This window comes from Salvia splendens, chromosome 8 (assembly GCF_004379255.2).
Source record: "Salvia splendens isolate huo1 chromosome 8, SspV2, whole genome shotgun sequence".
In the NCBI taxonomy this organism is placed as follows: domain Eukaryota; kingdom Viridiplantae; phylum Streptophyta; class Magnoliopsida; order Lamiales; family Lamiaceae; genus Salvia; species Salvia splendens.
Window position 1 is genome coordinate 27,967,827 of NC_056039.1, and position 24,837 is coordinate 27,992,663.

The 24,837-nt window shown below is 36.4% G+C and overlaps 2 protein-coding genes across 2 annotated transcripts; both read right to left on the bottom strand.

Moving 5' to 3' along the window:
• Positions 1-4,845: 4,845 nt before the first annotated feature.
• LOC121746014 (transcription factor bHLH51-like) lies at positions 4,846-5,399 on the bottom strand. Its single transcript, XM_042139953.1, has 3 exons — positions 5,385-5,399; positions 5,205-5,297; positions 4,846-5,127 (listed from the first exon to the last, which is right to left on the bottom strand). Exons 1-3 carry the CDS (start codon positions 5,397-5,399, stop codon positions 4,846-4,848), a joined length of 390 nt encoding a protein of 129 aa, XP_041995887.1.
• An 11,562-nt stretch (positions 5,400-16,961) lies between these two features.
• On the bottom strand, positions 16,962-19,689 carry LOC121746015. Its single transcript, XM_042139954.1, has 5 exons — positions 18,419-19,689; positions 17,937-18,166; positions 17,699-17,826; positions 17,483-17,637; positions 16,962-17,352 (listed from the first exon to the last, which is right to left on the bottom strand). Exons 1-5 carry the CDS (start codon positions 19,145-19,147, stop codon positions 17,215-17,217), a joined length of 1,380 nt encoding a protein of 459 aa, XP_041995888.1. The 5' UTR covers positions 19,148-19,689; the 3' UTR covers positions 16,962-17,214.
• Between the last annotated feature and the right edge of the window lie 5,148 nt (positions 19,690-24,837).

Here is a 24,837-nt window from a genome sequence, read left to right on the forward strand (position 1 = left end):
CTCCTATTTCCTTCTTCATCTCAGTCGTTGATTTCCTACATCCTATGGCCTAAATTAGTGGTTTTAATCATTAAATTTAATTATATTAAAAACCGAAAAGGGCAAATTTGGTAAACAATATTTTTGTTGGTTATGGCAACTTCCTTAATTTACTCCGTTGAAGATTTCTCTCACTCTGCGTTCTTCTTCAAAGTCTCTTCCCTAAAATTCCGTTAAACAACTCTCTCTGCAAAAATTAAAGATCTCGCTGCCCGATTCTGTTAACAATTACTTTCTTTATAATTTATTCACCTATTTCAAACAATACTAGAAGAATTTGCTAAAAGGTTGAGTTGAGGAAAATTATTGGGTTGTGGAATTCAAAATCAAAGCTCATAAACTCAAAATTTGAACAGAGAAAATGGGTATAAAGTCTGGTGGAGGTCGCGCCGAGGAAATCATCGTGGATCGTCTGATTGTCGTCGACCGATAAAACGATGTCGTTTGATTTTTTGCCGGCGGAGAGGTTGGTGAAATCGGAGTCCTCGAGCGACGGGATGGAGGTGAGGTAGAGCGAAACACGGCGGTAGAAGAGGTTGCGCTGGTGAGTTTAATGGTTCAACTCGGGGACTTTGAAGTGCTGGTGAACGTGAACTCGGTCGTCGATCCACATAATGTTCACATAATGTACATATTGTATAGTATAATGCGTAGTTTAGTTTCTGTAATGCATTATTTGTGATATGTAATGAACATTTATACTGACGCATTTAATTTAAGTTGTGTCGTGTTTCGATGTTTGACGCACGTTTCTTGTTTTCCTAAGGGTTTAACAAGCCTAGGGGCTAGGGTGTAGTATGTTCTAAGTCTAAAAAACGTTGTCCAAATACACGAGCTGCAGTAATTCGTCTGGGGTTGCACATAATGTATATTTTGTTTAGTATAATACGTAGTTTAGATTCTATAATGCATTATTTGTGATATGTAATGAACATTTATCCTGACCCGTTTAATTTAAGTTGTGCCGTGTGTCGTTGTTTGGCGAACGTTTCTTGTTTCCCTACGGGTTTGACAAGCCTAGGGGCTAGGGTGTAGTATGTTCTAAGTCTAAAAAACGTTGTCCAAATACACGAGCTGGAGTAATTCGTCTGGGGTTGCACATGCATAACGCGTAGGTATATTTTAAAACAGATATGCATAATGTACATATTGTGTAGTATAATGCGTAGTTTAGTTTCTGTAATGCACTATTTGTGGTATGTAATGAACATTTGTCCTTACCCGTTTAATTTAGGTTGTGCCGTGTTTCGATGTTTTACGCACGTTTCTTGTTTTCCATAAGGGATTAACAAGCCTAGGGGCTAGGGTGTAGTATGTTCTAAGTCTAAAAACCATTGTCCAATTACACGAGCTGCAGTAATTTATCTGGGGTTGCACATAATGTGTATTTTGTATAGTATAATGCGTAGTTTAGATTCTATAATGCATTATTTGTGATATGTAATGAACATTTTTCCTGACCCGTTTAATTTAAGTTGTGCCGTGTGTCGTTGTTTGACGAACGTTTCTTATTTTCCCTAAGGTTTTGACAAGCCTAGGGGCTAGGGTGTAGTATGTTCTAAGTCTAAAAAACGTTGTCCAAATACACCAGCTGGAGTAATTCGTCAGGGGTTGCACATGCATAACGCGTAGGTATATTTTAAAACAGATATACATAATGTACATATTGTGTAGTATAATGCGTAGTTTAGTTTCTGTAATGCATTATTTGTGGTATGTAATGAACATTTATCCTTACCTGTTTAATTTAGGTTGTGTCGTGTTTCGATGTTTTACGCACGTTTCTTGTTTTCCCTAAGGGTTTAACAAGCCTATGGGCTAGGGTGTTGTATGTTCTAAGTCTAAAAAACGTTGTCCAAATACACGAGCTGCAGTAATTCGTTTGGAGTTGCACATGCATAGCGCGTAGACATTTTTTAAAACAGATATACATAATGTACATATTATGTAGTGTAATGCGTAGTTTAGATTCTATAATGCATTATTTGTGATATGTAATGAACATTTATCTTGCCCCGTTTCATTTAAGGTGTGCCGTGTTTCGATGTTTGGCGCACGTTTCTTGTTTTCCCTAAGGGTTTAACAAGCCCATGGGCTACGGTGTCCAAATACACGAGCTGTAGTAATTCATCTCGGGTTGCACATGCATAGCGCGTAGATATTTTTTAAAACAGACATACATAATGTACATTTTAGTATAGTATAATGCGTAGTTTAGTTTCTGTAATGCATTATTTGTGATATGTACTGAACATTTATACTGACACGTTTAATTTAAGTTGTGTCGTGTTTCGATGTTTGGCGCACGTTTCTTGTTTTCCCTAAGGGTTTAACAAGCCTAGGGTCTAGGGTCTAGTATGTACAACAACAACCACGTGATGCATAAAACAAGATAAATAATGCATTCAAATAGCCAAATAATGTACAGAATCACTCAAGTAATGAACATACAAATATTGCATTCATTCTTAGACTCATGTACAACAACAATCTAATGATGCATAAAACATGATAAAAAATGCATAGAAATAGGTAAATAATGTACAAATATTGCATTCACTCTTAGACTCATGTACAATTTCCCTGACGGCTTCCTTATGTCGTGGCGTTAAACTCTTTATACCATTCAGAAACTCGGTAGGGGTTCGTCGACAATACAGATGGTCGACGTTCCTACCCCTTGGTTTCCTATCCTCCGTCTCTTCCGGAGCTGTACTAGTCCCGGCCTCTGATACTCGCTCCCGGAATTTCTGGGCAATTCCTACTGGTAGTATATCATCGACCGCCTCATCGATGTCCAATCTTAGTTGCTTTGATGTTGTACAACATACAGAATAATAACATACAATTAGTTACATAATGTACAAACTGAATAAAATAATGTGGACAGTTATACTGCATTCACTTATACACTCTTGTACAGAAGCATCAAAATAATGCCTAAAAACTGATACATAATGCATTTTAATAAACAAATAATGTTCAGAATAAATCAACAAATGCACCATGAATATTGCAATCACCCATTGTCCCATGTCCAACAACAGTCACATAAAGCATAAACCATGATAAATAATGTACTAAAATAACTATGTAATGAACATGATGCGTAAGACAAAGCAAATAATGCAGAGACCATTTAATAATTAGCAATTTAATCAACAAATGGACACTTAATTTCTAAGCTGAATCTATTAACACATAGACACTCTACCTCTGCTGTGCTTAATATACTCCTAATATTGACCTAAACATGCTTCAAAATGTAATTACAGATACAAGTTACCTTTGATATTGCACAATATACCTCACATAATGCAAATATAATGGTATATAATGCATTGTCTAAACCAAAAAATGCACATGTATTACACACTAAGTTTATTAAACCATATAAAGAATACCACTCAAAATGCACAATATACTCCAACAAATGAACAATTACAGATTCATACTGCACTGCCCACACCAAATAATAAACATAGTTAATAATGCATTTGTTGCTTAACCACCACAGACAATACCCAGATGAATGCATAATATACTCAACATAATGCAAATATCATGGTACATAATGCACAGTTTAAACTAAATAATGCACATATGTAATCTTCCCTAACTATCACCTAAAACACACAATACCCTACGTAATGCATAATTTACTGCACATAATGAGAACTTATATATACACATAATGCACTACTCAACGAAAATAATACATATATGTTCTATTGAATGAGTTTCGTAAACAATACACACAATACCCCTAACACTGCATGCTAAATTGCAGATTTTGACAATAAACATCTGCTTAATGCACTACATAAACACAATAATGCACTACATAAACAAAATAATGCACACATATCTTTCAAGAACGACTTTTCCGCACAACAAAAACAGAACCAGGTACATTAATCAGATTTTTAAACCAATAATTCATCGAAGTTCATCAACACTAGTTCAAAAGTTTACAATTTCTGTTTTTTGCGGAAAAAATGACCCAAAATATTAAATAATGGACAAAACCCTAATTTAAATGCCCCAAAAAATTGCGCATTATTGCATCAACGAACTCAATCCACGCTAAAACTGTGAATTGATGACTATGCGGTCTCGAAAATGACCAAAATCGGCACTTACAAGTTTTTATTACCCAAAATCGGAATTTTAGAAACCCACCTTGTTGCAATTAGAAACTCATTCGGCGCACGCGAAACTAAAAATCAGTACTTTAGACCTGTGAATCGGCGACAAACGTTGATTTTTGCGGCGATAATCGACTGTGTAGTTGATTTGTCTTCGACTTGAGAGGCGGCTAGGGTTTCAGCGGTTTTGAAATGGTGGGGAATGGTGTTTATCGTGGGTTGATGGGATGGAATGAGAGAGAGAGAGAGAGCGAGCAGATGGAAGGTATATTAAAATCCAGTTTAATTATAGGACCTTCCGTTTTGAAACACGTTACAGCCATCGTTTTTTTACTCTTATACCCTCATAATGCATAGAATAGTATAAATAATGCAACACGGGATCAACTCTCCCCTTTTAATCTAGTCCATCCATTCCATCAATCTAATGGATGATATTAAGAAGGAAATAGACACTTAGGGGGCAATATATATATATATATATATATATATATATATATAGGTCCATGATCAATTGAGATTTTTTAGGCTAATTGAGAAATGAGATGCAATCTCAGCCACTCATTTTTATTAAATGAGTGGTCCAGAATTTGCCACATGAAAAATATTTCTAGATTAATTAATTATAAAAGGACAGAATGGTAATTTCATATTTTAATTAGGGATTGTGAGGGTGCTGGTGTGTGTGCTTCGAGATGTTGGCTTCAACAATGGTGGCTTCCAGCGCTTTCAGAGCGCTCCCGATCTCCGCGAAGAGCTCCGGCCGATCGTCGCAACAGATCGATGACTTGATCTGCTCCGATCCGTCTTCAATCTGATCGACGATTACCTCGTCGATCTCGCTCGGCATGCCGCTGCTGATTTTGCTCGCCTCCTTCGCCCTCTGCCGCTGCTCCTTCACGTGATCCACCACGTGCCCCAATGGCGCCGCCTTGTCCATCTATATTGATCGGAATCGGTCAATTCAGTGAGAATTTTGATTCGATTCGAGAGATACAGAGAAAGAAGGGAAAATACCTTTTCAGATTTAGGGATGAGTTTGCGGAGAGTTGAGCGATTTAGGGATGAGTTTGCTGAGAGTTGAGCGTTGATTCTGTCTCTGCGGCATTTCTCGGATGTTGTTTATTTGTTGAAAATCTGCGGCATTGGCTGTTGGTTTTTGGGTGAACAAATTTGCTGTTGACATTATATTGAAACTTTAGTTGTAGACATTTGCTGTTGACATGTTGAAATGTAGGAGATGCTGGTTTGTTGACATTGTGAATTGAAGATGAAAATTTAGGATGACATTTTGTAGATGCCTTTGGAGGTCTGTTGACATATTGACATTTGCGTTGCTAGTGACATTTCTTTGAAATTTATGAATACATTATGTGATGTTTTTTGCTGACATTTGTGGAATTAGCATGAGAACATACCTTGAGCTTCGTAAGACAACTCCATAAAATACCAATTTGGTAGATGAGATTGTATAGAATATTGACATGTCATGTCAACTACGGTACATATCGTGTCAACTACACGTACAAGCTATGTCAACTGTGTTACAAGCCATGTCAACTACACGTACAACCATGTCAACTACACATAGAAACCATGTCAACAACAATTATAAGTCATGTCAACTAGACATACAAGCTATGTCAACAATCCGACACATTAAAATATGAAATGACACTTATACCCCCGTGTTGACATAATGTGATAGCTGTTGACATTTCGTTAATCTTGTGGATTAGTGGCTGAGATTGCATCTCATTTCTCAATTTAGCTAAATAATCTCAACCTAACAGGACCCTATATATATATATATATATATATATATATATATATATATATATATAGGGTTGTGATCAATTGAGATTTTTTAGCCTAATTGAGAATTGAGATGCATTATAAGCCACTCATTTTTATTAAATGAGTGGTCCAGAATTTGCCACATGGAAAATATTTTTACATTAATTAATTGTGAAAGGGCATATTTGTAATTTCATCATATATTTTATTTAATAAATATTTTTTTATTTTTTTTAAAAAAATTATTTTTTTTCGATTTTTTATTTTTTTATTTATTTTATTTATTTTATTTTTTTTATTTTTTGTCAACTACATATACAATTCATGTCAACTACACACATGTAATGTCAACTACATATACAAATCATGTCAACTACACACATATAAGGTCAACTGCATATACAATTCATGTCAACTACACATATATAATGTCAATTATAAGCTGTTGACATTTGATGTGCAGAGCTATTGACATTTGATGTGCAGACTACACATCGTAGTTGACATAATGTCTCAGTAGTTGACATCGCGCGAAAATTTAAAAAAATTTTAAAAAAAATTAAAAAAAATTAAAAAAATTAAAAAAATTAAATTTTTTTTAGTTGTTGACATTTTAATACGAGTTGTTGACATTTGATATTCTGTCTATTGAAATGAAATGACGATAATACCCCTTAGTTGACATAATCTACTTGCAGTTGACATTTCAAATTGAGTGGCTGAAAATGCATCTCAATTCTCAATTAAGCTAAAAAATCTCAACCTAACAAGACCCTATATATATATATATATATATATATATATATATATATATAGAGTAGTGATCAATGTATAACTAATCTTAAGTGTATAACTAGAGAACAAATCTCAGCCACACATCTTAATGGAACAAATATTATTTATTTTAATTATAGAAAATATGCTGAGGGTAATTTTGGAAATTGCTTTCTTAATTTAAATCTGCGATCAAAACATGCAAATCTGCGATCAAATTACTCCACAATCTAACCGTCACCGTGTGCCGATCTCTGACCGCCACCGTGATGCGTCGGAGGCGCTTCGGCAGAGAAACGTGGAGCTAGAGAGGGAGCTCCGGAGCAGCCTGGAGGAGGAGTTGCGGATTTTGATGCATCATCAGCAGCAACGCCGACGCCAGTTCCGCGGTCGCCGTGGCACTCGCCGGTGCCCGATAACTGCGATGCCTTGCAGCGGTAGGGTGGAAATTGGCGCAGTTAGCTAAACAATAGGCGTGGAGTTCGAATTCTGTGGATTTGTAACGAATTTGCTGGCCGATCTCGATGCGGAGATGCTGGAAATTAGGGCGGGCGATGATGAGGAGATGATGTTTTTTTTTGCTTAGTTTAAAGTTGATTCATAAAATTCACAAAATGCAGTGAGTTTTGATTGCCCTGAGTTTGAGGCATTCGGGTTTATTTGCATTAGTTTTGATTATGTATGAAATGAAGGCAATCAATTATTATATGTGAATTGTGATTACTTCAATTTAGATTAAATGATTTCTACAGATTTATTTATATAATATAAAAGAATTATTATTTAAAAGAAAGAAAGAAAAACCAAGCTTCACTCTTGTTCACAAAACACATCATTCTTACTCTGATTTTACTTCACTATTGTTTACAAAATACATCACTTTTATTCTAATTTTACTTCACTCTTGTTTACAAAACACATCACTCTTATTCTGATTTTACTTCACTCTTGTTCACAAAACACATAACTCTTATTCTGATTTTACTTCACTCTTGTTCACAAAACACTTCACTCTTGTTCAGAAAACACTTCACTCTTGTTCACAAAACACATCACTCTTATTCTGATTTTACTTCACTCTTGTTCACAAAACACATCACTCTTATTCTGATTTTACTTCACTCTTGTTCACAAAACACTCCACTCTTGTTCAGAAAACACTTCACTCTTGTTCACAAAACACATCACTCTTATTCTGATTTTACTTCACTATTGTTCACAAAACACATCACTCTTATTCTGATTTTACTTCACTCTTGTTCACAAAACACTTCACTCTTGTTCAGAAAACACTTCACTCTTGTTCACAAAACACATCACTCTTATTCTGATTTTACTTCACTCTTGTTCACAAAATACATCACTCTTATTCTGATTTTACTTCACTCTTGTTCACAAAACACATCACTCTTATTCTGATTTTACTTCACTCTTGTTCACAAAACACTTCACTCTTGTTCAGAAAACACTTCACTCTTGTTTACAAAACACATCACTCTTATTCTGATTTTACTTCACTCTTGTTTACAAAACACATCACTCTTATTGTGATTTTACTTCACTCTTGTTAACAAAACACATCACTCTTATTGTGATTTTGTTAACAAAACACATCACTTTTATTCTGATTTTACTTCACTCTTGTTAACAAACACATCACTCTTATTCTGATTTTACTTCACTCTTGTTTACAAAACACATCACTCTTATTGTGATTTTACTTCACTCTTGTTAACAAAACACATCACTCTTATTCTGATTTTACTTCACTCTTGTTAACAAAACACATCACTCTTATTCTGATTTTACTTCACTTTTGTTTACAAAACACATCACTCTTATTGTGATTTTACTTCACTCTTGTTTACAAAAGTGATTGTTGGAATGAATTTGATATTCCTTCTTCTTCTTGGCAGATTTTCGCTTCTTCGCACCTGGTGTTTTTTTATGTTTTTCATGTTTTTTTATGAATAGCTAAAGTGACTTCAATTACAATATGGTTAAGCGTATCAACAATACTATTACGATATTAATTAAAAACTAATTTGTACACAGCTTTCGCAGAAACCAAAATCAAATGGATCAGCTGAAGCCAAGTCCGCTCAATTCAAGGCCGCTGACGCCAATCAGCTTCATCGAGAGAGCCGCCACCGTCTACGCCGACTGCACCTCCATCGTCTACGGCTCCACCACCTACAGCTCGAACCGCCACTCAATCGCGGCGGATCTCGACGGAACGCTCCTGATCTCCCGCTCCTCCTTCCCTTACTTCATGCTCGTGGCGATAGAGGTCAGCCGCCTCCTCCGCAGCCTCATCCTCCTACTCGCCTTCCCTCTCATTGCCGTTTCTCAATGAATTTCTCAATGAATTCAATTTTGCACCTAACATGATTTTGGATTTAATTCGGTCTGCAATGACAATAATACCCCTGACTTGTTATTATGGAGTAAATTTGTGATTGAGGGAGCTAATATCTCATTAAATTCGAAAATTAATATTAGCCCTTGATTTTTTTGATCTTGTGGCTATTATTTGTTCTCTAGTTATATGGTTAAGAGGTGTTTGCCATAGATCATGACCCTATATATATATATATACGATTGTGATTGTGATCAAGATAGAACCATTCTTAAACGTAGAACAAATGCCAAACGGAGGTCGTTAGATCTTTTAATCCAATGGTGTTGATGTGCACAGCAATTTCCCATTACAACCAAAACTATTATTAATGGGTGAATGCAGAGAAGTGAAAAAATAAAGCATGCATGGACTCTTCTTCGTTTCATTCATTCTTCCATCAACATGTGAGTTTTTTCACATGTTGAGTCCGGAATGTCGTGAAAACATAGTCTCATATGTATGATTTTTAATCTTGACCGTCATTTTTTCCTCATCCAATGAATAAAATATGTAGAGTTCTAGGTTCTACACTTAAGAATGGTTCTATCTTTAACACAACCCTATATAGGATTGTATATATATATATATATATAGGATTGTATTCAAATCCTTTTTACCTATTAAATTCAATTTCCTTCTTAATCTCCACCCTTTATTTCAGCCGATCTAATGGACAAAATAAGTTGATCCAATTATCAGATTGCATGCGATTTTTACGTGTGAAGGGTAAAATTGAAATTCTCTCTTCTAGTTAGTTATGGTATGAGGCGTGAATTCCTCCCTCCACGCTGATTGCAGTTTATCAGCAAATCTTTTCCAGATTTAGTTCATTGCGTCCATAATCCCGCGTGTAGCCGAGTTCCTTTTGCAAATCGAAGTTTCTGTCATTGGTGAACAACTGTTTTGAATCTAAATCTAACGAATACGGTTCATCCCCGGTGTTTCGAGTATCAATGGAAGAAGGTAATATTGCAATTTTCGCCCATATGTATTGATTTGGTTGCTGTCAATTTTTTTTTGGAAATTCAGCCGCACGACCCAATATGTTTAAATCAGCGAATTTGTGCATGTTCTGAGCAATTAAAGCCTGTAGTTGGTCAGAGGTTCGAAACATTAGAGTTTGCACAGCTCCCTTTTGCTGCGGTGTTAGACTCTTCAAGCATGCCAAAAACTCGGCTGGTGTACGCCGGTAGTATAAATAGTCATCCTTCCTTCCCTTGTTCTTTTTATCGTCAGACTCGGTTTGCGCACTACTTGTGGATGCATCCGCTAGTCGCTCCCGGAATTTTTGTGCAATTCCAACGGGGAGTAACTCATCTACCGCATCCTCTATGTTCATTCGTAGTTGCTTGGTCCCTGTCAAGCAGCAACAACTTGCATCATGAATTAGAAACATAATCCAAGGATATGGAAAATAATGCACTGAGATATGAAAATAATGCATCGTTTACTTGAATTATTGAATATACAAATATCACATTTGTTATCTGCCAATTTATAACAGAAATGACCATAATGGTTTCACATATTAAAATAATGTTGTCACATTGGCAATTAATGAAGACATTACATCCAGTAATGAACAAACAACATTCATAATGTACTCATACGGGTAATTCAAGGATACAGGAAAATAATGCATTGACATATAAAAATAATGCAGACTTTATATGAATTAATGAATATACAAATATCTCATTTGTTATCTGTCAATTTGAAACAGAAATGACCATAATGCAATCACAAATTAAAATAATGTTTTCACATTGGCAAATAATGAAGACATTACATCAAGTAATGAACAAACAGATTTTCTATTTACTTTTTCCAAAATCTAAAACCCCACCACCAACATTCACAATGTACTCATTCAGGTAATTCAAGGATATATGAAAATAATGAATTGACATATAAAAATAATGCAGAGTTTATATGAATTAATGAATGTACAAATATTTCATTTGTTATCTGTCAATTTAAAACAGAAATGACCATATTGCATTCAAAGATTAAAATAATGTTGTCACATTGGTAAATAATGCAGACATCACCTCAAGTAATGAACAAACAGATTTTCGATTTACTTTTTCCAAAATCTAAAACCCCACCACCAACATTCACAATGTACTCATTCAGGTAATTCAAGGATATATGAAAATAATGAATTGACATATAAAAATAATGCAGAGTTTATATGAATTAATGAATATGCGAATATTACATTTGTTAACTGGCAATTTAAAACAGAAATGACCATAATGCATTCACAGATTAAAATAATGTTGTCACATTGGCAAATAATGAAGACATCACATCAAGTAATGAACAAACGTATTTTCTATTTACTTTTTTCAAAATCAGAATCCCCACCACCAACATTCACAATGTACTCATACAGGTAATTCAAGGATATAGGAAAATAATGCATTGACATATAAAAATAATGTAGAGTATATATGAATTAATGAATATACAAATATCACATTTGTCATCTGCCAATTTAAAACAAAAACGACCATAATTCATTCAGAATCTGAAATAATGTTGTCTCATTGGCAAATAATGAAGCGTTTAAATAACGTAATGAACAAACAGTTTCTGAATTTACTCTTTCACAATCTAAAATCCAACCAACCACATTCACAATGTACTCACACATTAACAATAATGGATTGAGATTCTAAAAACACAAATATTACACTTGTTATCTGACAAATTAAAAAAGATATGAGCAAACTGCATTTACATGTTAAAATAATGTAGTCACATTGGCAAATAATGTACACTTTATATCAAGTAATGAACAAACAGATTTTATAAACCATTTATCATAACAGGGAATGCACATATACAGATTACATCAACTCCGTGACAACTTCAAACCATCAAAATACACATATAATGTCCATATCCATCACAGTAATGAACACGCCAACATTGAATAATTTTATACAAATACAATCAACCAGCATACGACTAATGGATACAGTAGTTAAATTAATGCACACAATTATGCAAATAATGTACAAATTATGTTTTCCCATGTGGGATTACAAACCAAACATACAAAGCAATTCGAATTGAACCTACAGACAAAAGCTCACCCTCTTGCTGGGATTGCTGTGAATTGGTTGGTCGTCCTCTTTTTGTCATTTTAAGATCTGCGAAGGAATCCAACCAAACAAAAACGAAGATTGATTTTATTAACAAATACGTCGGATTGGTGGTAATCGGCTGAATGGTGGTGTGGGTGTTGTGTTACTGGCGAATCTTGAAGAAAGGGTTATTGAAACACGAAATTAACAATCGGAAAACCCTACCTCTTCTTAAAACTCGGTGGAGTATTGTTCAGAACAGAACCGAAGCCTGCAAATCGACTGTAAAACGGCTTGAATTTCAGTTTAGCCGGCGAATACAATGGCGGTGGCGGCTAGGGTTTGCTAGTTGAATGGAATTTGAGAAGACGCTTTGGAGAGAGAAGCGGGAGTAAATACGGTTTCTGATGAATGAGGCGGTAGATGGAAAGTAGTGGGGGTATCCCGTTAAAATCGCGGCTCCTCATTTTTTCAGATTTTAGAACGTAAAATTACTAATTCACCCTCATAATGCACGAAATAAACAAAATAATGAACTACGGAATGTTTAAGTAGGACTTAAATCAGCGTCGTTCATCTAGCAGATCCAAAGATCCAAATCAAATTGGAACTTAAATATAAGCATAGAAAAGGACTTTAACATGACCCTATATATATATATATATATATAGGGAGATGATCAAAATAAGTATGTGTTTAAATCCAGAAATGCAGACCAAATCTCAGCCCTAGGATTAGATGATCTAATGGTCAATAATTAACCAAAAACACGGAAGGTCATAATTAAGCAATTTTAGGTCATATTATAATATTTGGATTTAATGTCATACTAAGATCGTTTTAGGTCATGCTTTGTTAGCATGACCTACAAATTACCTAATTATGACCTAAAAGTGCCCTAATTATGATATTGTTCTGCGTTTCTGTATTTAAATCCAGTTTTGCATAGATCAAAACCCTATATATATATATATATATAGATTCATCATTTCATGTATTTAACATTACTATTAAAGGATTTTCACTCAAATCATCTCTTACACGTAAATTAATTCTCCATAAAAATATAATCACATTATAACATCAAATTTGATGGCGTTAAACACTATAAAAATTAAATTAATAAGACAAATGATTATGTAGTAAAAATTAAATAATTATATGGGTATTATATAACGTAGAAATTATTAACTGTATGAATATTATACATTATGTTAAATTATAAAAATAGTTAATAATAATAAAATAATTTTAAAAAGTAATTTTATTGTTAATAATAATAATAAGATGATCTAAAAACTAATTTTATTGCATTAATTATTTTCAATATATCATGAAAAAATTTCATACACAAAATAAGACAAATGATTGTTGCATGATAAAGCAATTAAATTTACAATTTTATAAACCAAAACAACTATTAAAAAATGTTCGTCATTTCAATTACTACTATATATTATGTGGGTATAGTATATTATATTATATAGTGTTTATATACAGTGCATCTATTATATATAGAATATGCATAAACTTTCCATATAATAAATGATGTACATTTTATAGTTTGAGTCTTTCCATAATCTATATATCTAGTTGGAATTGGAGTTACATGTATTTCCATTTGTCAAGAATTTATTGGTGTGACATACCAAATTAGATTGTCACCTTGGCATTTCTTGAGTAGGGAATTTTTTCTAGATGCGATGCTCTAATATCCATTGTAACAAATACTACTCCATCCGTCCGGCATTAGGAGTCTCGGTTGAGTTGGGTGTGGGTTTTAAGAAATGTTTGAGTGTGTAATAATTGGAGTGTGTAATAATGGAATGTGGGACCCATTGCATTATTATTTACTTTATTCTTTGGATGTGGTTTTTACTTTTGCTTTTTAGTGTTTTATTTTATAATATTTTTATTTCACTTTTTATGGAAATGTCTAACCGGGACTCCTAATGCCGGACGGATAAAAATGATCAACCGGGAATCCTAATGCCGGATGGAGGGAGTATGTTTTAATAATATTTTAAAATAAAAAATTGTAAATAATGAATCATTATTAACATAAATTTGTTACTAAAAGTGCAAACATACAAAAACATAAATCTTAACTTTGAAATAGCCTATCATTCTCGAAAATTGAATTATATACTTTACAGATATGATTAAAAGTCTATTATAGAGCACATCTCTGGATAATTAAGCTCACAAAGCTCCTCTAGATGACTTAGTCAAGCATATATAGAGAAAATCGGCAATCGTAACCAAATGTGTAATTTCTCTTTATATTCGAAGCATCAATTATGTATATTAAATTTCAATTATTGTAAATTTGTAATTTATGTTTTTCTATTTGTGTAATTTTTATATTTCGGCAATCGGCATTTGTTTTTTCATTTGTTGGAGTACAAATTTGAAATTAATATAGCAATATTATAATTAATTTTCTTACAACTAATTTTATTATAATTTCAAAAATATTATAATAAGACATGCGTGGACTACAACTACAATTTACAAGAGTGGGACAATAGAACTAGGGATGTCAATCGGGCTAACCCGTTCGGGTTCGGGCCAACCCACTCGGGTTGCCGGGCTATTTGGATGCAGACAATTCGAATAATTAGTTTTTCGGGTAAAAAATTTTCAACCCTAACCCGCTGGATTTCGGGCTAACCCATCGGGATATTTGAGCCTAAAAACTTTCGGAAATAATCTCTTGTATCAAAATTTTCCACTATAAAATAATTTTAAATTCTAGATATTTTTTATTTTTAGTTTTAGAATAATATAAAATCTTCAGATTTTCATAGTTTTCCTCAATAATAGTTGGAGATAAGCCTTTCATCTCGATCAACTACAACACAAACAAAGATAAATCAGAATTAAATCGATCAATTTGAATTAAAGCTTGTGTACGTGTAATTATTTTGGTATTGTTCATAAGTAATTCTTTATAAAAATTAAAAATCATATTTTACATGAATAATTATTAAAATGATAAATATATTGAGATTTTGATGAGTTAGTTTTTAATTATTTTGTCTTGATTGGCTTTGGTGGTGATATGACAGTAGGACAGATGATGGGACGATGAAATAATGATCCGGGGTGGAACTGGAAAGTTGATAGTGCGGGATCGAGTGAAAAGTGTAGAATGAAGATTACAGACACTAAAGATTGTGCCACACAAAATTCAAAAAATCCCTAAAGTCTAATATTTTTCAATTAAAAGTTGCAATCCGTCGAGCCGACCACCAACCCGTTTAACCCGCCAACCCATTCGGTCTATTTTGTTTAACCCGTTTTGTATTCGAGTTACAAATTACAACCTTAACCCACTAATTTTATCAGGCTATTTGGGCCGACCCATGAATTTCGGGTTAGATTGACATCCCTTTATAGAATCCAAGTGGTGCCTGCGGTCTCAGAGCGCAGTGAAGTATGTTGAATGGTTGGGGATTATAGTCAACAAAGGATCCAGAAAAATCACATGATTTAGTAGTTGCACTAATTGCTAGTTAATATCAAGATATCATAATGTACTCCCTCTGTCCGCCATTAAATGTTCTATTTTTCCTTTTTCATCCATCTGCCAATAAATGTCCCATTTCACTTTTACTATATTTGGTAAGTGGACCATACATTCCACTAACTCATTACACTCACATTTTATTATAGAACCAATATATAAAAGTAGGCCCCACATTCCACTAATTTCTATCTGACTTTTCTTACATAAAGTCAAACAATTTTTTAAACCCGTGCCTAGGGATGTCAATCTAGCTCGAAATCCGCGGGTCGACCCAAATAACCCGATAAAATTATTGGGTTATGGCCGGAAAATTGCAACCTAAATGCAGAATAGGGCTACACGGGCTGACCAGTTCGGGTCGACAGGTTATGCAGGCTGGCCCGGGTGGGTTGTGGGGTTTAGCCCATGGGTTGAGCATTTAAAAAAAATTTATAATAAAATTTTGGGTAATATACTTATATGATGTATATATGGTAATATCAATATTAAATGCTTCATTGATGTGAAGTATATATGGTAATCATGTCTTCTCTCTAAAATTGAAAGTTAGAATTTATTTTTTGGGTATACAATTAAGAATGTCATTCAACTCCTTTGAAATGCGTGATTTTCATTTAATTGTAGTCAGTTCACGATATGTTTATGTATTTTGTTTCAATTTTCAATTGCTATTATTTTCTTTCTCTTGATCACTTTGATAATGCTTTACTATTTGCGATAATATGTTTTTTTATAAGTTAGAATACTGTATTTGATAGAAAGTAATACAAGATCACTTTTGACCCGAATAGCCCGTGGGTTAGCTCGAAACCTGAAGATTTAGAGTTAGGGCGTAGTTCACTAGATGATTGTACAGCCACTGGCAGCAGAAAAAAGTACTACCGTAAAATAAGCAGCAGGTTTCAGGTTGTACCACAAAATGTTACCAATGAGTGCATATAAACTGAAACAATCATTTTCCATTGCAGGTGGATTATGGATAGACATGTCTGGAAAAGCACAGAATGAAAAAAATGAAACGCTTAAGCAGACAGTAATGGATGGATCCTGGAACAAGAGATAATAGAAGGCGAGGCTACTCGAACAAGAAGATCATTACCTCTATCAAGACAATAATCTCCAAGCACTGTGGACCAAATAAGATCATTACCTACAAATGTCAAGGGAAATGTATCTTCCTCGGGGATCAAGTTTCATTTCATATAGTTTCTAAATTTGGTCAAGATTCATGAGTTCAAAACCAACATCTGATTCTAACTTGTTATAAACCTAAAGTGGAGATTTTCAGAGTCTGTTTAAACAACACCCAGCATACAACAATATTGCTTTGATTCAAGATAATATAATCAAATCAGATCCAAAATGGAACTTGTGCCACCATTTATGCACAAGATACAAAAGGCAAGAGAGCACTGGTACCATATTAATTCAAAGAGAGGCGGATGGGTATCGCAGTGGACCTAGAAGGAAATCCGGAAACTCAATATGTTTAAATACTGGAGTCATCTTCAATCCAATAAGTTTCACTTGTGGATTTGAGTGTCCATCAACAAAAACATCTGTAACCTGAAAAACAATCACCGTTTTCTAATCAATGGATACATAGCAGTTGCACCTCAACATCCAGTAAACAGCATAGCATAACTAAAGTACCCTTTCAATCTTAATGCTTTTTTTTTTAATTTTGAAACCAGACCTGTGTGCAGCCAAACAATTTCAGCACTTCTAGCAATAAGCATGAATCAACAATCAATCCCAGTGCTTCATTGGTTAAATTGCGACACCAGGATAGGTCCAAACTATGTAAGTTTTTGCAATTTCTTGCAAGTGATAGAGCAGTAAGCCTTAAACCTGAAATAAACCACACTACTGTTAACCAAAAAACAAGTATGAATGTCAATCAAAATCAGACAGACAGCTGAGCCAACTAAACAAAGTACTACTTTCTTCTGGTCAGTGTATTCTTTATCCTTTCTCATTCTCCTTCTCGAGTAGGATTTGTATATAAGGCAATAAAATAATATAAACTTGTCTATGCTTCTGGTATAACAGATAACAAATATAATAACAGCTACTAAGCTACGTATATTTGAGATTGCATTTCGTTAACGGAATGACTTTTAGGGTGTAGTTAAACAAACAAATCTTACCTGTATAACCTTATTAAGCGACAAGCACTTGAGAAATGCCCCATTAACATCAAGATATGCAGCAATAGCCTCATCACTGAGGCAAGCATATTAAGTCCAGCGTCTGAGAGACGATATGCACCTTTCAAGGATATCGTTGTCAAAGCAGGAAGACTATTTGGTAAACGTGCCAGGGTAGAACGTAGGATGTAGTCAGGCATACAGGCTCCACCTTGATCAAATTGTAACACCTATTAGAGACAGACAGATAACATCAGATCCTTCAGATGCAAATTGCATGTAGCTGAAGTTGACTAAGTACATACAGCCCTGTCACGAGGTATCCTAATTAGGTGAACTGGAGGTTACATCTTAAAAGCATTATGTCAATGTGGCAAAAATAGTAAATAACATCATTCAGAAGCAGATAGCTACCTCTTCATATTAATTCACCAGCATGACAAGAAGAGGCATGGAAAATGTTCAATGGATTAAAATCGCACTGTTAACTTGCTGGTGTTGAAACCCCCAAATATCTTGACAAATTGCTCCTCGGATAACCATGAACAATCTCTTATGCGGATCTCTGTTGGAGTATCATGCACAAGCAATTCAAGAAAATGACCATCCATGCTTCGATTATCACAAAGAAACCAACAGATCTTGTGCCTCAGCGCATCTGGGACAAAGTCAAGAGAAGTGATAGCATCAGCATTACTGGAAAGAATTGACAAGCATATGTCTTGCAGCGAAGGAACATGCTTCTGGTGTCTACAAGACTCATGGTTCTTGGGGATCCACTTCAGTTCAACCGTTTCACTCACATCAGTAGAACCCCCATGCTTCCCCCCATTTCTATTAGTTTCACTATCCTTAATAATTTTCATGGCAGTAGAAAAAGGACCAGGCCAATTTTCAATTCTATTACTGGTTTCAGGAGGTGCGACATCAGTTCCAGAAGCATCATGAGCACGGTCACCAAATTCATCTCGGGCAGAAAAATGAGCGAATCTAGACGCATTTCTCCTGGCAAAATTTCTGAAACGTGCCCTATGTGCACTTCTTGTATCAATTTCACTCAAATTAGTCCCTCTAACCTGAACTTCATCTGGCAGTACCTCATTGGTTGCTAATTGGTCAACACCTGAGCCACTACTTCCGTTCAAATTCTCTACGTTAAGTTTCACTGTCTCAATGCCACTAGAGGGAGATGCCTCAGAGTCCAATTTCATTTTCCCTTTTCCTTCTTTGCTTGGTCTTCCTCTAGTAGTTATATCAGATTTAGCCTCTGATATACTCTTCACATGTACATCATCACTACAATTTGTACCACCTTGCTGAATTCCTTGCAATGAATCACCACCAATACGAATGTCACTTATTTCTCTGTGTGGAACTCTCTTCCCTGACCTCAAGCTCAAGAAACCATTCTCCAGCTTATCCTTTCCAGATTATTCAGACCCTAAAGCTTCCGTCTCCATGCTTGATTTCTTCTTGCATTGGCCAATATCCCGAGTTTCCCTCACAGAATAATTAATATCGCAACCAAATCCTAACCTGGCAGCACTCATCATGACAGTATCTATCTTCTAACAACTCCATGAAATCTCCACCATCCGAATCCTTTAAAACTTCCGAAACTATATTTGCATCAGTATTCCCATCGGAACCCCCAGCCCCCAATTTCATATCAGAACCACGTCTCTTCAAATTCCTTGTATGAACACAAGCTAAAGAAGTCCCTTCGACTTTCTTCCTCTTCCCACTCCCAACCCCAACACTCTCCCGGCTAAATTCCACGAAACGACATTATGGGGCGTCGTATCCGCCATTTGTACCCGAAAAAAAAAGAATTCCAATCATAGGAAAGACGCGAGAGCGTGTCGCGTGTTTAAAAGAACCACGCATTAGGCTCTCGCGTGTTTATTAAAGACGCGAGAGGCGGACGCGTGTTTAATTATACACGCGAGACGCTCTTGCGTGTTTCATTTAAACACGCGAAACGCTCTCGCGTGTCTGCCTTGAATCATATTCCACTCCAGACAGCAAAATCTTCATTTCCAAATCGAAAAATTCTCTCAATCTCATTCACACCCAACTTCTCTAGCCGGCGGAAATCGAAGGTAATCCGTTATTTTGATGTTCTAATTCCTATTTTAAGTGGTGTTAGGTAATTTTTGAGCATTAATTTCAATTATCTTTGCTATATGTTATGTAGGCATAAATCTAGTGTGAAGAACGAACCTACGGTTGTGATGATCGAAATGCAAATTAATGAAATGACAACATGCAAGGAAGAACACAAGCGAATTACGTGGTTCGGCGTAAGCCTACATCCACGGGCAGAATCTGGTGTGTTTCTTTATTGATCACTCGAGAAATTACAAACATAAGAGCACTCAAAACTCTCAAGAATTTACAAGATGGAAAACCCTCAACTCGCCCGAAAACTTCTTGCTTCGAGAGCTAAAAACGCACAGCTGAAAGATAACACTTCCTCTCTTGAATTCTCTCTCTATCACTTTTGATTTCTGTTGTTGTTGGTTCTGGAATGAATCGCAACTCCCTTAAGAAGTATCGATCAAGAAAACCGCCGAACAGCTTCCTTTGCCGAACAGCTTCCTTTTGCCGAACAGCTTCCTTTTGCCGAACAGCTTCCTTTGCCGAAAAACGGTTATAACCGTTTCCAACGGCTAGTTCCTGTTTTGGTTCCCAACGGCTATTTCCTGACTTGATTCTTCCACCAGCTCAATCCGATCTTGATGAGCTCAAACACTAACAAATCCTCCACCTTTGAGCAATCTAAGATCCATCACTACCAGTTCCACCTTCCTTCCCATACTTACAAATTTCGGACCACCCCAACCAAATCCAAGCAATGTCGGAACTTGGATCTTGGTAGGGCTTTAGTAAGTGCATCAGCCGCATTGTGCTCGGTGCTGACCTTCTCAATCTTCACCGCACCCTTCTCAACCTCATCTCGAATGAAATGCAGCCTCACGTCTATATGTTTGCTGCGTTCATGATATGTCTGATGTTTCGAGAGACAAATCGCGCTATTGCTGTCGCACTTGATCACAACATTCTCTTGCTTCACCCCAAAATCACCAACTATACCCCTAAGCCAGAAGCTTTCCTTTACTGCCTCAGCAAGAGCTATATACTCTGCCTCCGTCGTCGATAGAGCCACCACGGATTGGAGATTAGACTTCCAGCTCACCGCGGAGCCGAACAAGGTAAATATGTACCCAGATTGTGAGCGCCTATTATCAAGGTTAGCTGCATAATCTGAATCGCAAAACCCAATAATGCTATCCTTATCTCCTTCATTCTCTGATTTGAACATTATTCCCAGATCACTACTTCCTTTGAGATACTTGAGAATCCCTTTCAAAGCCAACCAGTGTTCTCTTCCCGGACAGGACATGTATCTGCTCACCACGCTTACCGCATGAGAAATATCAGGCCTTGTGCATATCATCATATACATCACACTCCCAACTATGTTGGAATAAGGTATCTGGCTCATCTCTCTTTCTTCTTGCTGATTTCTGGGACATTGTGATTTGGACAGCTTAGTCTGTTGTGATAGTGGAACTGAGGTTGCTCTACTCTTGTCAATCTGATATTTGTGCAGTACTTTCTGAATGTAGCCTTCTTGGGACAACCACAACACCCTCTTATCTGCATTTCTGAATATATCCATTCCCAAAATCTTGCTAGCACTCCCCAGATCCTTGATTTCAAATCCCTTTTTCAATAAGGCTTTCACCCTATCTAGCTCCTGTCTATCTGGTCCAGCAAGCAAGATGTCGTCTACATATAATAGCAAATACACAGCAGGTCCCTCAGACTTTGATTTGAAGTAGACACAACTATCATATCTGGAATTTATAAATCCCATACTCTGCATATGTTCATCAAACTTGATATGCCATTGTCTACTTGCTTGCTTCAAACCGTATAGACTTTTCTTTAGTAGACAAACCTTATCTTCACTCCCATGTATCACAAATCCCTCTGGCTGATTCATGTATATAGTTTCCTCAAGCTCTCCATGAAGAAAGGCTGTCTTCACATCAAGTTGGTCCAAAAACCAACTTCTTTGAGCAACTATAGCTAGCAAAATTCTGATTGAGGCATGCTTTACCACTGGAGAAAATACTTCATTATAGTCTATTCCCTCCTCTTGTGTGAACCCCCGAGCTACAAGCCTAGCCTTGAACCTAATCTTGTTCCCAACCTCCAACTTTTTCTTGTATATCCACTTACAACTCACTGGTTTTTGTGTGGAAGGTCTCTTCACAAGCACCCATGTCTTGTTCTTGATCAGGGACTGTATTTCATCTATCATAGCCTCCATCCACTGCTTGCTCTCCTTAGAACTCATAGCTTCCTTGAAGCTTGAAGGCTCTGCATACTCTATGTTTTCTGCAACACATAGTGCATATAGCAAGTATTCTTCTTCACTGTATCTTGTAGATGGTTTAGGGATTCTTCTGACCCTATCTCTGGCTAGAACATAGTCACCCAAATCCTGCTGCTCTTCTTCAGGGTTCAAGACATCAGCATCTGCTTCTTCTTGTTCACTATGATTTCCCATCTGCTGTTCAGGCTCAGCAATTCTATCTGCTCCAGAAACCTCCACCTGAACTGATTCCTCAGTCTCCTCAGGTTCTGGAACACCCATCTCCACCATCCTCTCAGGCTCTGGTTCTTTCTCAGAATGAGATGGCCTCTGGCTCTCTTGAGCCTTTTCCAGAAATGGCATCCTACTTTCTTCAAATTGCACATCTCTAGAGATAATAACTTTCTGATTTCCTGGCTCTATGCACCACAGTCTGTAGCCCTTCACTCCCTTTTGGTATCCAATCATCACACATCTCAAGGCCCTTGGCTCCAACTTACTTTGCCTGATGTGTGCATAAGCCATACAACCAAAAATCTTCATATTCGAATAATCCATGGCCTTTCCATACCATCTCTGATCAGGAGTGTCAAAAGCTATAGCTGAAGAAGGACTTCTATTGATGAGAACTGCTGCCATACTCACAGCCTCACCCCAGAATCTCTTAGCTATTCCAGAGCCAAAGAGCATACATCTAACTCGCTCTAGGATGGTTCTATTCATGCGCTCAGCAACTCCATTCTGTTGGGGATTAGATGGAGATGTCCTATGCCTCTTCATACCTTTCTGCTTGCAGAAAGAATCAAACTCCCCACTCAGAAATTCCAGCCCATTATCAGTTCTTAAACACTTCAAAGAACACCCTTTCTCCACCTCCACTTCCCTACACCACTCCTTGAATTTCATGAATGTCTCTGACTTTTCCTTCAAGATAAACACCCATAATTTTCTAGAAAAATCATCAATAATGGATAGAAAGTATCTACCTCCACCCAATGAAGCTGGTGTAGCTGGGCCCCACAAGTCACTGTGGGCATAGTCTAGTGGTGACTTTGAGCTGTGAATTCCTCTTCCATAGGGCAGTTTCTTACTCTTTCCGAGCACACATTGCTCACACAAACCCAACTGCTCATTGGGATTTTCCAGCTTAATCAGCTTCTTCTTGGCCAATTCTTTAATTCCAGTTTCTCCCAAGTGTCCGAGTCTGAGATGCCACATTCTTAAGTCTAATACCTGCACCAGATTCACAGATCCAGTAACCACACTTGCCTTTAGATAGTATAGGCTTCTCTTTCTCTCAGCCATCATAACAACATCACCATTCTTGACGATGTTCATAATCCCATCAGATAATATGCAATTATATCCTGCTGCATCCAACACTCCAATAGAGATCAAATTCCTCTTAATCTCTGGAATAAACCTCACACCAGTGAGTAACCTGATGGAGCCATCATGAAGTCTAAGCCTGATGGACCCAACTCCTCTGATTCTGCATATCTGGTCATTTCCTAACAAAACTGATCCAGCTGCATTCTTGATTTCCTCAAAATGACTTCTAGTTGGACACATGTGGAAGCTACATCCAGAATCCATGATCCATGGAAGTTCTTCCATGTCCTCAGTCACACACAGAGCCTCCGGGACCACCAACTCTTCTGCAATATCAGCATTGTTCTTGCCATTCTCTTCCTCGGCCTGCTTCTTCTTCCAAACCCAACAATTCTTCTTTATGTGGCCTGGTTTCTTGCAGTGATGGCATGATCTGGTCTCTTTCCAGTCAGCTGTCTTGTTTTTCCATGGCTTCTTCTGTGACTTTCTTTTCACATTCTTCTTGTGATCAGCAACACTCAGACTCTCAGACACCATTTCAGTGGACTTTGGATTAGATTTCTGGATTTCCTTGAGCTTTAGAGCAGAGTACACCTCTTCATATCCAATCTTGGACTCTCTACCAAGAAGTATAGCATCCTTGAAATGCTCATAACTTGGTGGCAATGAATTCAACAACATCAGAGCCTTGTCCTCATCTTTAATCTCTTCATCAATGTTCTCAAGATCATCGATGCATTTCCCAAATTCTTCGAGCTGTTCCAACACACATTTTCCATCAGCAATCTTGAAAGTGAGAAGTTTCTGCTTCAGGTGCAGCCGATTTGCCAAGGATTTGGCCATGTATAATGACTCCAACTTGGACCAAACTCCAGCCGCTGTCTCCTCCTTTGAAACTTCTCTGAGGACTCTGTCATTGAGGTTGAGTATCAAGGTACTATATGCCTTGTACTCTCTGTCTTGAGCCTTTGCCTTCTCCTTTTCATCAGGCTCGGGCTTCTCCTCCTCATTACTGCCTCCACCATTTAGGGTTTCCCATAAACCCTGTTGCATCAAGATTGCTTTCATCTTCAGCCTCCATAGGCCAAAATCATTTCGGCCTGTGAACTTTTCAACATCAAACCTTGCTGCAGCCATTATTCAAACAGGTTGAGCGCCTTCTTGAGGAAAAAAAAACAAAGA